The 15,258-nt window shown below is 49.8% G+C and overlaps 1 protein-coding gene across 1 annotated transcript; it reads left to right on the forward strand.

Annotated features, from left to right (window-relative positions):
* Positions 1-827: 827 nt before the first annotated feature.
* Positions 828-14,432, forward strand: RBM38 (RNA binding motif protein 38). The gene is made up of 4 exons (XM_035343693.1): positions 828-1,194; positions 1,616-1,739; positions 2,336-2,390; positions 13,002-14,432. The coding sequence occupies exons 1-4, from the start codon at positions 1,027-1,029 to the stop codon at positions 13,300-13,302; spliced, it is 648 nt and encodes a 215-aa protein (XP_035199584.1). The 5' UTR covers positions 828-1,026; the 3' UTR covers positions 13,303-14,432.
* Positions 14,433-15,258: the final 826 nt, after the last annotated feature.

Below are 15,258 nucleotides of genomic sequence, written 5' to 3' on the forward strand. Positions count from 1 at the left end.
TGTTAAAATGTTACCTCTGCATTTATCACATATCAAAAAAAAAAAAAAAAAAAAAAAAAAAAAAAAAGAAAGAAAGAAGGGCAGTTCTGGAGGCTCTGGGTGATGGGAATTGCAAATGAGGAGTGATGTCTGGGACCCCCTCCCAGACCCCAGGCTCCAACCAGCACCGGGGATGGGGGGGGAGGGAGGGGTGATTAAAGTGCTGTGAGCAATCCCTGGCTGAAAGGTGGATTTTGAGGCACTAAGTAGCTTTTTGGCCTTTGTTTTCCAACAGTTAGGAACAGGGGAGCACGGAACAGGCTGCGGGGCTGCACTCCTGGGCAGGACTCGCAGCTTCCCCGGGTCAGGCTGAAGACAGTGGGGCACACCAGGGGCAGGGGCCGTAACCAGCCTTGGAGGGACCAGGAGGGGCAAGGAGAGGAACCCGGTGGCACTGGGACTGATACCTAGCTGCTCTGAAACCACCACAATCCCAAGAGCAGGAGGGAAAAGCAGAAATCTCAGAACCTTCTTAGGAACACCAGCTCCCAGCTCTTCTTCCTGACCCTCTTACGGACCTTAGTCTCCCTCCTGAAGACCACCCCTTTGTCACTTTGTCCCCACCACGACCACATCCTTGCGGTTCCCTGTCCCCTCTATATCCCCCCCTCACACCCCCTCTCACGCCCCCTATCCCCTCCTCACGGCCCCTATCTCCCCCCCTCGTCCCCTCAGGGTCCCTCTGTGCCGCTGCCGGACTACGGGCCCCGAGCTCCCCTGCGCGGCGGGGCGGGCCGGGGCGGGGCGGGCGCGGCCCTACAAAGGCGGCGGCGGCGGCGGGCGGCCGCTACTGCCCGGTACCGGCGGGAGGGCGCGGCGCCGCCCGCGCTGACGGGACAAAGCGCGGCCATGAGCCCGCTCTAGGGCCCCGGGAGGCCGCCGCTGCCGCCGCAGCTCCCCGTCACCGCTCCGGGGAGAGCGGGGGGGGGGTGGGGGGCTCGGGTGGGGGTCCCGAGGGGGTGTTTGTAGCCCCCGCCGCCGGGCACCATGCACACCGTGCAGAAGGACACCACGTTCACCAAGATCTTCGTCGGGGGGCTGCCCTACCACACCACCGACTCCTCCCTCAGGAAGTACTTCGAGGTCTTCGGGGACATCGAGGAGGCGGTGGTGATCACCGACCGGCAGACGGGCAAATCCCGGGGATACGGCTTCGTAAGTGCCGCTGCCCGGGCCGGAGGGGGAGGCAAGAGGGGGGAGGCCGGGGGTGGCAGTGTCCCCACAAAGCCTCGGGGGAGCCGGGACCCCCGCACCTCCCTGCCCCGAGCCCCGGTCCTGCCTGCCTCGTCCCAGCCTCTGCCGTCAGGAGGTTTGGGACCTGCTCCGCCAACTTAAAAAAGTCCAGGGAGGAGAGGGGAGGCCGCTGGTGAAAGCCCCCATCAGGCAGTGTGGCCATGGGGAGCCGCTTTTCTGCCAGGTCCCCTTTCATCTCGCTGTGCAAGGGCAGTTTGGAGAAGCAGCATTTTGCTCCCGGGTCAAAATAGATGAGTAAAGCACACAACCCTGCTTGGTGCCTGCTGCTGCCAGAGCCTTCACCCAGCGCCGTTGCCACAAACAAGGCTGTGCTTCCTTCCAGGTGACCATGGCAGACAGAGCTGCAGCTGAAAGAGCCTGCAAAGACCCCAACCCCATCATCGATGGCAGGAAAGCAAATGTGAACCTGGCGTATCTGGGAGCAAAACCAAGGAGTATTCAAACTGGTGAGGCATCCGGGAGATCCCGTCTCTCGCTATTAGAATAACTTGTAAGGCGAGGAAACGAGTTCCTCAGTCTGGGTTCATCTGATCAGATAATGTGTGCTTACCCCCCCTAGTTTTGCTTGTCGACTGAGGACACTGTAATCCAGTTACCTCTCTTCCCTATCTTTTTACCCGTCCCTCTTATGCTAGCGTTATACACCAAAGTCCGTATAACTGAGTTAAAGCCGTTTTCTTCCAAGGCTGATCTGCTTTCCTGCTCTCCCCTTTCATTGTTACATCAGTATTAGCGCTAAGATCCATTCCGTCATTCTGCCCTTTGGTTTAACTTTACACTCGGTACCCAATGCGAAGGTATTATCCCCATTGTCTGCTCTGATAACAGCACTTGAGCACTGCTCTTTAATCTGAACTCCCATCTGGCCTTTGTGCATATCACATATGCATATTAAAATTAACTTGCTTCTAAATTTGCTCACACGCATAGCAGATGAAATGGATGTACGTGTGCTCTGAGGTGTAGTTACATGTGTATATTGTGAGTTGAGTGGTATGGTGGATGCCATTCATTAATATTTTTTTCTGAACCCTTTTTTCAGGTTTTACCATAGGTGTGCAGCAGCTACATCCAGCCTTTATTCAGAGACCCTTTGGGTAAGTGGACACATTTCTTAACAGTCAGTATGAAATCAAATTCATGAATCAACTTCCTCATTATTTAAAATGCATGAAAAAGCCTTAGCTGTAAGGAGTGGACAGTTTCAACAGCTGTTGTTGATGCGTGGAGTACTTTATTTCTGGTGAAGATTTCAGAAGTTTTGTGCATTTGTCAGATTTCATATAATTCCAAAAGATCCTCCTTTATCCTCAGTAAATCTTAGCCATAATAAGCCCACTGCATTGCTGTCTTCTTTGCTAGCTTCAAGAATTCAAATAAATGGAAAATAGTTTCTCTATTGCAGTACTTAAGGTGTCAAAACAATTAAGCAAATTCTGTTCTCATGTTTCTCAAATAAGATCTTCTGCTTCCTCTCCGCCGTTTCCCACATAATAATGCTTAGGGTACAGTTTTATCCTAGAAAACAAATTGCATTGGAAACAAAGTCTGTTACTTAATGAAAGTAGCATTAGGTCAAAAATTGATTTTGGACAGATGTTATACAAGGCTTGAATAGTCTGCAAAAGTGGGCTTTTGTCTGCTGTTTTCAATAGCTTATACCATCCCTACTCGGTTAGAAAAGTCCTCTTTTTATACATCTAATAGGATCTGGCAGCTGCTCGGGAAAAGACAAGTGTGCTTCACGAGAACAATAGTGACTGTCATACTGCCTTCATTTAACTGTTTAATGATTGATGCAGTTCTTTTTTTTACACCATTTCAGAAAGTGAATATTGATAGGGTTTTTTATTATTATTTTCTAAGAGCATTAAGAAAGTAGGTGCATTTTTTAAAGCTTTTGAAAACTGCTCTGTTGTGGTTTTTATGTGACTAATATAAATAGATGGGATCTTGGCCTTTGTCAACAGAAATATTTCATCCATTCCCTGTTCTCTGTTCATAGCATTTTCTTTTCTTTCTTTTTTTTTTGGGGGTGGGTGGGGGGAGCAGCTAACAACAAAACAGAAACTTTCTCTCTTCTGCCAACTGCCTGGGTAATCTCATTCCAATGAGTTTATGGATGTAAGAGACTGTGTTGCCACAATAGTGCACGCCCAGTGTATGTGCGCTGTGTACGGTTCAAACATGCCAGTTTTCCTAAGTGGTTACGGCTCTGTTGGAAAGACTTGAAGAGCATCTGTCATGAAACGAGGAGGGTTTTTTGGTGCAATAGCCACAATTGTCCAGGTAGGTAAGCTGCTGCTCTTTAACAGCTCACCTCGCATGGGAGGTACAGCAGCTTTCCTAGCCTCAGAGCCAGGCAGCATCTCCGAGATGCAAACACCAGAGGCTTTCCAAATCGCACAAGAGCACACAATAGAAGTTGATGATAAAGCCCAGCATGTTACGAGGTTTACCATGCGTGCCAACAGAAAGGAGCAAAATGGTGAAGCATGTTAAAGCCCTAGGGCTGGCAGGAGTGTCAGCTCGCACCAGCTCCCCTTGCAGATAATCTGTTCTTCCCGCATGTGCTGTTCCTACCCAGCAGCCACGGCTCTGCAGCTGTGAAAAACGTGGGTTTTCTTTTTGAACAGTTTGCTCTTAGTTTCATGTACAGAGAAGTGTGGGATCAACTGACTAGGCGTTCCTTGTGATCTAGATAGTTACTGTTCCAGTTCTCCGGCACTGGTTCCATCATTAAACCAGCAGAGCTGCAGTGAGCACATACAGCGGAGGGCACTGTAAATTATTTATCAGTTGCCAAGAGACAGGAACCAGGAGACCAGAGGGAGCAGATTATATATCATTATTTGCAAGCATTGGTAAACACAAATTTCATTGCATTCAGACATTGCTGGAGCAGGATCACTAGAAACGTGGGTTTGGCAGAATATGGAGCCGTTTAACTGAGCACCGTGGCTGGGGCTGCTCTGTGGCTTCTGAGCAAAGCATCAGGTGCTCAGTCAAGCAGCGGAGCTTGGCTGCTGATTCCTTCTTTGTCTTGTCAGGAGATCAGCAGAAGTAAGAGCTTGCCAGGCTCTGCTCTTGCATTCCCTTGAAGCCACAATTTCCTTTGCCCTCTGGGGGATTTGAGGGTAGATGAGGAGCTTATCAGGGTCTGTCTGACTTGGGAAGCGTGACCAACTTGCTGTTGCCCATTTGCTGTGCACCTTGTGGAGCTTCCCCAAATAAAGGTCTCTGGCTTGTCTGTGTTGCCACATGTAAGACGTCTAAGGGTTCTCCCTCCCACAGTTTCTGTCTGCAGTGTTTGTATCCAGGCACTGGCACGCAGTTTCTGAAAGACCATTGTTATGGGACACAGGGTGCTAGGTGTGCAAGCTGGACTTGGCAAGGAAGAAATGAATGAACAACCCGCGAACTGCTAGGCCGTTAAGGAAGAGAAGAGCAGCCAGTCACATTCGAGCTACAAAGCCGCAAAATGCAAGTTTTGGTGAAACTTCAAATGAATGGAAACTATGAAAATTACCCAAACATTAGTGAAGATTATTTATAAACTGAAGGCTTCCCCCCAGCCCCAGGGACCCAAATGCAGCTGTAAATATTGCCTGGGGTATGCGGAACAGAAAGAGAAAGCATGAAGAGCCTCTCTCCTTCCTCCTGCTGTCCTGGCAGGGGAGGCACATGCACGGCAGACAGCGCGGAGTCGGTAGTAAATCCTGTTGTGAAAAGTAGTCTCTAGGCTGTCGTAACCGGAGATCTTAACAGTAATGCAAGGCGAAGGATGTGTCTGTGTCAGGGTGACTCGGAGATCTGGCTTCTGGGTTTAGGGAAGCAACATCAGGCCTGGGGGGCTCAGTCTGTAGCTTTCAGGTTGCGCTTTGCTTGGAGGCAGATGGGAATGCCACAGCATTTGCCTGCAGTTGCCAGCCGGCATAGAGTTGTATTTATGGCACCAGAGGAGGGAGATACTCTGCAAATGGAGCTGTCTCTTACTGCAGGAGTGTCCCTTTAAAGAAATTTGGAGAAACACCAAACTTCTTGGAAGCTGCGAGGAGCACCTATGTAGACCACTCAGCCAGGAGTGTGTGGTGGTTCAGCAGAGCTGCTTTGTGCCCCCCTTGTGATCCTCTCTTCTGGGCCCCTGGTGCCCAAAGCAGTCGTGAGGCCTTGCAGGGAACAGGGGATTCCCTGATTCTTCTCTCCCCAGCCGTGCTTTCAGCTCTGGATGCAGGCAGTGCATGGCAGATGCATTCCTGTGGCAGTGCCTCAGCGAAGGAGCTATCTGTGTGGGAGATCTACCAGTGGCTGAGTAAGTGACTGAGCTCTTGGAAACATATCGCTGTCCTTGCAGCATGATCCAGCTCTTTCCATATCTACACATGGGGTGTCGTTGCTCCAGAGACCCCACCTCCTGTCCTGTAGCTGCTTATTTCAGCCTGTGTTTGGTGTCCGGCAGCATTGGAAATGGTTAAATCTCTCAGAGTTTTAACATTTCATGTACTGATAGTGCTGCAGCTAGGAAGTGAAGAAAGTCCCTCTTTGTGTCAGCCCACCCTCCCTTGCAGCTGTTTATCCTTAAAACTTCTCTATTGGGTTAAAAATAAAAGGAAACAAACTTTCATCTTTTCTGTGGTTATGCTTATAAAGAGGCGCATGCTGGCCTTGCTCTGCTCGGTCTCTGTCAGCTGGCACCCCCCGTGCTCCGACTTCCTATTTCACCACTTAGCAAAAAGCTGGCTTGCTGCAGGACCCCGGGCTGCTCCGCTGGTCACAAGCGGCTCCCATGGGGATGGCTCACCCGGCACCTGTTGTTTGTTGTGTGCCAATAACATGAAAGCTTTCAGGGGGGGATTTCCTAAGAAACATTCAAATCCATTTTCCAAATGGCTTCAGCTGCTAGTTCTCAGGCATGCTCACTGCTATTCAGACCAAATGCTTGCCAGCCAGAAAGAGCTTTTTAGTTTTTAAGAATAGACATGTATTTCTAAACAGATCCAATGGCTTTGCAGTTTTTCTTGGACATTTACTTAGAGGTTGCAAGTGCTGGTATTGCACCCAAGGGCTAGCTACTGTTGTTTTGGGCACGCTTTGCTTGTGTCCCACGTCTTGTGTCATTATATAGAACGAGGTAAAATGAAATCAGAAAGGAAAGTGCCTTCTCCTTGGTGTGGTTCCATTGGCATCAATGGATTTGCTCTTTGCCTTCTGCAGAGCAGTGACCCAGGTCCTTTCCCCTGGCCTCAGGGAGCAGCAGATGTAAGGTTCTCCTGTTCTGGTGCTGCTTTAATCCCAGCACAGCAGATCCGTGCATACGCCTGAATTTTCAGAGCAGTCCAGCCTGTACTTGATCTCATCTTTCTTTTGCGCAGCTGCTGACACGCTGGTCCCTAACTTTGGTAGTATTAAACACGTGCCCAGTAATTTGAATGATAAATGCAGCTCTGAGCAGCCTGCCTCAGAGCTGAGGACACCAGAGAGGGAACTTCGACAGTTGTGCTGATAATTCGGTGGCAAGGACACTGGGTCACTTCTAAATATGACTTACATGAAGAACTTGTTCCCCGCAGATGGGAGCAGGCTACATACCAGAGCTAAATATACTCTATGATAGCAAAAGATGAAAAGTCTTGGACCTCAGAGTTAAAACTGAGTATCCTGTTTCTCCCTCTCTCCATCCTGCAGACAGGACCACGCTGCCCCTGCCCTTTCCCTGTGCGTGTTGGCTCTCCTGCACCACTGGCACACGCCCCTGGCTGCTCCCACTTTGCTGGAAGGTGTGGAGAAGGGTGCCTCGGGTCCTCTAGATCAACAAAGGCATGGCTGGCTGTAGAGATCCCTGAAATTCTTAAAATTGAATTTCTTTCTTGGCTGAGAAACCACTTGTTTTATCAGTTATCCATTTCTGATAAAACCTGTTTCATGGTTTTATCTGTGGTTAAAGCATTCTGCTTCAAAATCCCTTGTGTATCCAAGAAATAGTTTTTGGTAAATCAGATGTATTGGTGATTTTAATTAAAAATCAATGGAATCGTGTAAAGAAAAAGTCTGTTTAAAAAAATGGAGTCAGATAAAAGTAGACAGCTTTATGTATAGATACCAAAACTTGTCAGGTGTGTGGGAAGCTTTTTAAGATGTATTTGCAGCCTTTGGTGTTCTCCAAATTGCAGAAGGAACTGGGAAAGCTTAGTTAAAGGTGGAATTCCTGGGAATTAATCTCTCAAAGCCTCTTGCTTTCCTCCTGCATGGGCAGGATGAATCTAGCATCCTCCTGGGATTCTCACATGGATGCTGAAGGACTCAGGCTGCTGTGGTGTGTTGGTGTGAGGCACTTTCCGTTACGTTTGGCAGTTCGTGTCTGTTTTGGCTGTGCTGATAACTCAAAAGGGGAGGGCTTTTTACCTCTCTGGATGGCTGATGAGTTGCGGATAAACTTCCATGTGGCTTTTTCCTTGGTGCCAAATGGGTCTTGTTTCAGGCAGATGTTATCTCCAGCTCTACTACCTGAGTGTTTTTCAGCATGCTTCTCCATCCTATTTTTGATCTGGCCCAACATGCCTTTGTTTGGGATTATTATTATTTAATTTCCTTTTTTTTTTCCTTTGGGCGTGGGGGAGCAAGATGCAGAGGATAAAGCTGTAAATTGTTGAGCCTGGATAACTGCTGGTGAGCTCAGGGTGTTGGTCTCGGGCTCTTGGTTGAATTAAGAAAAAAAGTTTAGATCTTTGAGGAGATGCACTCTCATCTTTGATAGAAACCTCTCTTTTTTCCTTTTCCTCACCTCTACACCGGCTGTGCTTCTTGGGGGAAGGTGTAGATGGCATTTCTTTTTATTTGTTTCTGTGGGATCCACCTCCATTAGTTCCTTGCATCATGAAGTCAAGGCATCATGAAGTCAAGCTGTGCTCACACTAAGGTGATGGCATTGCTGGGCTGTGTTAGATTTGCAGTTACCACAGTGCTTCCTGTTCCCTAAGCTTTTTCTCTCCTGCCAAAACGAAATTAGATTGAAATCATGGATAGCTCGCGTACTCTAAGGTGGCATTTGCATTTCTCAGGAAATGATTGTTGTAGGCTCAGTAACTGGTGAGGTTTTCATTGAATCCCCTAGTATACCCATGTTTTCTCTTGTACAGGTTCCAACCTGGGACACGCTGTTATGGCAGGTTGTTCCTTGGTCATTGTCTCCCCATATATTGTTGTCTTTGTCCCAGCGGGAAAGCAGGAAACCCAGTCGTGTACCACATAGCTGCTTGCCTGAGCTGCTGTGTAAATCTTCCCAAAGGGCGAGAGCAGGAAGAGCAGAAGACAGACAAATTAGTTACAAGATGAGCAGAAATTTGTGGTTTTTTTTTTTTTTTTTTTTGGATGTTATTTTGTGTTTGTGTCATAATATAGTAGGCGAGCATAAATATTGGACCACAGAGCTGCAGGGTTCATCCTTGTCCTTTTTTCTAGCTGGCTGATGAGGCAGAACCCATTGACATTTCAATGCACGCTTTAATCAGCTTTAATAGGGACATTTCAGGATTCAGAGGTTTGTCATGTCAGTGGATGAAGCTCAGCCCACGTCAGTAACTGCTGATGGATTGTGGAGTGGTCGGTGCAGAATGAATGCTCTGGTGTGCACCACGCTGTGTTTATTCACATGTTGGTGAATAAACCCCGCAGGGGCCCCTCCGAGCAGGAGTCCTCGTTGGCAGACACAGCCTGACCTGGCCACTGCATCTTGCTTGGATTTGAGACCAGGACTTGAGTTTCTATTGTTTCTACAGCTTGGTGTTGTGGCTGTAGGTATTGCCCAACCACCCACACTCCACCCATGTTTAAAGTGCTCAGGCAGCTCCTCGAGGGCTTGGGGTTGTCCTTCAGGAATGATGTTCCTGGGGCACGAGTTGTGGCAGGATGCGGCTGTGTCTGCACATCACTAACACCGAGGTGATGTTGCAGCACTGGAAATGGAAGCATGGAGCTCCTGGAGTGCTGCTGCTCTCTGCAGTGATGCTGGGGTATTTCCCAGAGCTACTTCTGTCTGAGGCACTTACACTCCTGACCCCGCTTCAGAATACCTCTCTGCAAACCTGTCACCCAGGCTTGTGCTTGGCTCATTCCGCAGTACCACCCACCAGACAAAGCCTGGCATCGCCTCCCATGGCATCGCCTCCCATGGCATCTTGGCTGGTGCCGTGTGTCCGGAGGGCTCAGACACATCCGTCTGTCCTGCCATCACGTGTTGTGGCCGTGTGGGTGTCCCTGCAGCAGCTGATGGGTCAGTGCTGGTGGAAACGGAGGCCAAATTCACGGGGTCAAATGCTGCAGTTTGTGCCTTCACTGCCAGACACAAAGGGCTCTGTTTCTTTTATTCTTCAGGGAATAAAAGGCTAGTCGTGGTGGTGGCATTTGTGTGCTGATCTCTGTGAGGCTGCCAAGAGCCCCATGCCCCTCCTCGTTTCCCGAGTGTTTGTATGGTGCCGTGTCCCTCCTGACAGAGGACTCCACTTGTCCCCCACCTCAGCAGAACCAGCTCGTGCCGTGGCTGGGGGCTCGTGGAGGCCAGGAGCCCCAGCTCTCCCAGACGTGGGCAGCTCACCATGGAGATCCTTTCTCCCTGGCTGCCCCATGGGCTCTCCTGCCTGCCGGTGGCCCAGCCCACAGCCCTGCCGGGGCACTGGGCAGAACAGGGCCGTCACAGATTTTAGGAAGCTTCTTCCCAAAAACAGCCTCTCTGCCTCAAGTTCTCCTCAAGCCAGGTGTGCCACGTCATTGGGACTGTGGGCTAGCATGGCTCCCCTGCGGCCTACTTGCCCCCCTGTGGCACCACCGACTCTCAGTTTGTTCTGTGGCCTCTGCTCATCATTAATCCTAACACCACCACCATCGATATGTCTGCTGTTCCCAGGGTGGCTCTGAGGTTTGCTGGTGGCTGCTGGTCGCTCCGGTGATGTTTTCTGATCACGTTGTGCATGTAGGTGAAGTTCTCTTCTGGCTTGCAGGGCCCGTCGCGGGAGCCGGAGGAGGGCTGCAGGGAGGGAGGGAAGGCATCGTAAAACACAGATGTGACTCATTCTGTAGAAATTCAGATTAGAGCTTGCTGATTTTTCGAAAAAGCACTTGAAAAGAGCTTTTTTTTTTCTGAAAGATCTTCAGAAATAGTGAAGGAGGGGAAAGTATTTCAAGACCTTCTGTGGATGCTAAACATAGCCAGCAGTAACTTCACCGTACTGCGCTGCTTCTGTTCTCTCAGTAGCTGCAAGTAATCAGCGACCTTACCTTGGGCTGCGTGCTTTGTCTTGATGGATAAATGAGTTGCCATCTGGCCACTGAATCCAGAAGTCCAAACTGCATCATATCCTGAGTGCAATTTCTAGCTAAACGCTAAAAGCCCATGGAGCAGAAGAGCCTCTGCTTTCACACAGGAGCAGCTTCTGGAGTTGCAGGGTGTTTTCAGCGCGGTGAATGGTGGTGTGAGATGTGCCTCTGTGTGCATCGGGCTGGGGGTTATTTCTGGAAGTGGAGTGCAAGAATACTTACTGTCTTCTCAGTTAATGGTGTTTTCTAGTCAAAGAGGCATAGGAACGATGGAATTTTTCCTCACTGACAAAGAAGTAGTCTAGGATGTCACAGGTTTGCTGTCTTTTCGTGCAAAATGTGGTAGGGGACTCGTGTGCTGAAGATCAGAACCAACGTGCAGGGTCCTTGGGTGCACACTCCTGCAGGGTGATGTTCAGGCTGTGTTCCCAAGAGGCTGCCAGCCCACTCTCCACGGTAGCGCTGCTCATTTTACAGGCGAGGGCTCAATGAGCCCAAGGAGCGTGGGGTCGGGCTGTGCCCAGCTCCTCGGCTGAGGGCCCTGCTGCTGCGGCCCAGTGCGAGGCGCTTGGCCCGAGGTCGGAGCCTGGGCGTCAGCTCTTGTTCTGATTCAGCTCTGCCGGCCTTAATTAGGATCAGAGCTACACAGAAAATGATTCAGTGAATTTCTGAACCCTCATTTCGTTCCTGTTAGTCACAGGGTGATATCGGGTGCCGTGTATTTATGGACTGAAGGGCTGTGAGCTCCCTCTCTGTGCGCTGTGGCGGCTCTGGCCTCTGGAGGTGGCCTTGCAATTAATATTTGTGCATGCCATCCATCCATCCTGCCCCCTCCCTGGTGTCGCTCCTCTGGGTGACATCTGTTTCATCTGAGGATGCTGATTTCAGAGGCAGAGTTGCTGTGAGGGGGGGAGGATAGCAGTCATTCTCTCATAATGCAAATTTTCTAAAAAAAAAAAAAAAAAAAAAAAAGTTTGTGAGTGGGAAAACAAGAGAAAACCCAGTTCAGATGCACGCTGGTTCACGGAAAGTCCTTCTCCTGCCTGAAGAGCAGGTTGAAGCATCCAGTGCTGGGTAGGGAGCAAATGGAACAGCCCCACAGCTGCTGGACAGGGGCAGCAGCCCCAGGTGGGCCCTAGGACACTGCAGGTACTGGCTGAGATGTGGGGCAGGACGAGGGGTCCAGGAGAAGCTTCCAGCTCCTGGCTGGGTCTTCCCACAGCCAGGCAGCGCTGCGCATCCTCTTGTGCTCCTGACAGGGATCAGATGGGCGAGTGGGCAGCGGATCCTTCCCCGAGCAGCAGAGCTCTGCTCCGCAAAGCACTTCAGGCACGTACAAGCCTGCGGCTTGTGAAAAGCCTGTGGGAGGCTTTTAAAAGTGGTCGTGTTTGGAAATGTGCTGTCGCACACATCCACACAAAAATCCCCAAAATGTTTGAATCTGCATAAGTGCTGTGCAGTTTCACCTTGGTTTTTGTTCACCAAAATAAGGGGGGTTTGGGGGCTCTCTGAAGGATGGCTTTTGGTTACTGCAGACTGTGGCAGTTTGGGTGGACAGACCTGAGCCTTCAGCTCATGCTCTTACTTCAGACCTGACTTCCCCATGGCCCTTTGGAAAATACACCCTTCCGTTTTGCTGTTTAAAAAAAAAAAAAAGTTAGCATTTCCTATCAATAAGTGGTCAACCTGACATTAATCATCCTCAGAATGCTTCAATTTTAATCCCCAGTGGCATGGTTTGGTTCCTCTTGGCAGCACCCCTGGGGCAGGTGCAGAAAGGCAGCACTGGAGGTGCTGGCTGTGAGAGCCGGGATGCTCGAGCCTTACTGGGGGGAAAAAAGCCAGCACTAAACCCTCGTGTTTTACAACAAACACCCTGTAGCATTGCCCTAAACATCCCATGTTATGGAAACACCAACCCCAATGTGTGGTGACTGATAACAGCAGGGAAGGCCCTCGGCTGTTCCTGGTGATGGGATGTGGGGAGGAGTGGCTGGGACAGGGCGGGGGAAGCGTGGAGCTGGAGGGCGGTGGGGACAGGCTGGGCGTAGCAGGGATGGAACGGGACAGCAAGCGGTGTCTGTGTGCTGTGGCCACCTGGGAAGGGGTTTTGGGGTCTGGCAGCCTGGGTAGCAGCAGGTATTTGACACTGGGGGAGCACCCTGGGGAGCGGAGGAGTGGAGAGCAGGGCATGTGGCCACCCTCTTTGTCTCTGCTTCACCTTGTGCTGCTTCCACCCTGGGCTCTAGGGGTATTTTGCCTCTCCTCCCACCCACAGCAGCACCCCTCACAGGGGCAGCACTGTCCTGTGGCCAACACACGTGAATTCGGGGTGGGAGGGGGGCACATACTCTGGAGGGAGCAGACACCTCACTGACCCTCTCCCTTTGCCTCCACAGACTCACGCCTCACTATGTTTACCCCCAAGCTATCATTCAGCCCAGCGTGGTGATCCCTACCCCCGTGCAGTCCATCACGTCTCCCTACATCGACTACACCGCCGCCAGCCAAGCCTATTCCCAGTACACCACAGCTGCCTACGACCAGTACCCCTACGCTGCCTCCCCTGCCGCCGGCTTTGTGGGATACGGCTACACGGGTGCAGTCCAGCCCCCCATCACCGCCAGCAACCCCGCGGCGCCCGCCACCGCCTTCGTGCAGTACCAGCCCCAGCAGCTGCAGCCTGACCGCATGCAGTGAGGGCCCTGCCTGCGCCGCTGCCACCTGGGACAATCTTTTACAATGGAAGGATGGCAACTAGGACAACGAAAGTAACAGCAAAAAAAAAAAAATAAAAAACAACACAAAATAAACAAAAAAAGGAAAAAAAAAAATCACCCTGACCCTTTATCCCGTTTATTTAGGTGCATATCAATACCTAAGCTATTTATAGTGTTAAGGGCAAACCCAAACCCTTGCAGTCTGACTGTGCTCATGAAAAAGGACTTGGGGTAAGTTTTTTTTGGATCTGGACAGAAGATGTTCTTAAAGTGACTGAAATGTTTCACAGAAAAACTACAGATTCTTGCACACATCACAGTCTGCTTCCATCACCTATGGTCTTCTTTCCAGTCCCCACCCCGTCTGCCCCGCCAGCCCTCCCTCATCAAACCTGCAATCTTCTTATTTACTGTTGAGGTACAGAGGTACTCGGAGAACATGGAGAAAAGCAATCTTATTTTTTGGTTGTACAAAAACTTTGTAATACTCAGAGATGCCTTACAGAAAAAATGAAAAAGAAAAACTATTTTTTAATATTTATTGCGATTTTATTCGCATGAGCTGTGAATTGCAGACAGAAGAATAGTAGTAAGTAAGTATCTGCCTTGTTTAATTCTCATTTTACTAAATTATTGTATGTAGGTAAAAGTTCCTAAGTAATTGCTGAATCACTTCAACATGCAAAAGGGAATATTGGCTTGAAGGAGAGCAGAATATTCCTTTAGTCAACGCACTGTACTATTTTCTTATTGTAATTGTTACTCTGTTAAGATTATCTCAAATTTAGGTATATTTTTAAAATGCAAAAAAACAACAACCAAGAATACCGAACATTTTGTCTACTTTGGTAGATTTTTTGTTACAATGCTGCAAACTATGGAGACATTTACAGTATTTATGTAAAGGAGATTGGGGGCTGTTGGCCAGCAAAGCTTAGGGGAATATCATGAGTGGAGAAAAAGGAAAAAAGGTATTAAGTCATTGAACAAAAGGGTAAACAGAACCTTTTTATGCCTATAATGCAACAGCCAAATAAAGGAAGAGAAAAGACAATGTAAGTTAAGTGCATTTCTACAAAGAACAGCAATAAACTATTTTAACTTTTAAAAGGATCGGATACTGTATGGTACCATGTTTGCGTGGCCGGAGTGCAGGGGGTAGTAGTGAAGTGACCTGGTGCAGCTGTGCTGGCCTTGGTCTACGAATGTGCTGGGGGGCCTCGGACACATGTCCCACACACTGTTGGTGGCTCTGCATCTCCTGAGTCACCCGTGGCTCTGGCACTGGGGGCTTTTGAGCTCCTGAAACACTGTGCTGGAGCCACAAAGTCCCTGGTGCTTGTGCCCAGCCTGTGTGGAGCAGAGTGGGTAAAGCCACCGTCCTGGTGCAGCAGCGCCCGCACCTTGTGCGGCCTTTCCTTCTGTTACTTGCTCAGAGGAAGGTTTTATTTTGTTTTGTTTTTTCCAAAATGGAGTCCATCCAGCAGTCAGAGGTCTGTCCAAGCCCTCTCTCGGTTAATGTCAGGTTGCTGATTTTCCCTTGGGGCAGGCAGGGCCTTGGTCAGGCTGCGGGCAGCGCCGGGCCTGCTGCAGGCACCCGCACACCCTGAGCATTGCTCCTGTGGCCACGTGTGACTTTACCTCACCATCCTACTTTAGGGATTTGATTGTCAGATTTTGACTTCCAATATCTGTTTTTAAAAGTAAATAAAACGATTCTATTTGAACATGCCAGTGATCTATTTCATCTCTGCAAAGGTTACGGCAGAACTGGTGCCAAGACGTCCCTGTCTTTGGCACCAGCCTGTGGTACTGCTCAGGGGATGATGCCTGAAGCCAGCACGGGGGAAGAGGGTGCCATGGAATGGAAGCAGAGGCAGCACAGTTCTGTGTCTGATCATCTGCCCTGGTGGAGCTGGAGGCACACGGGGGGCAT

Source organism: Oxyura jamaicensis, chromosome 20 (genome assembly GCF_011077185.1).
Source record: "Oxyura jamaicensis isolate SHBP4307 breed ruddy duck chromosome 20, BPBGC_Ojam_1.0, whole genome shotgun sequence".
NCBI lineage: Eukaryota > Metazoa > Chordata > Aves > Anseriformes > Anatidae > Oxyura > Oxyura jamaicensis.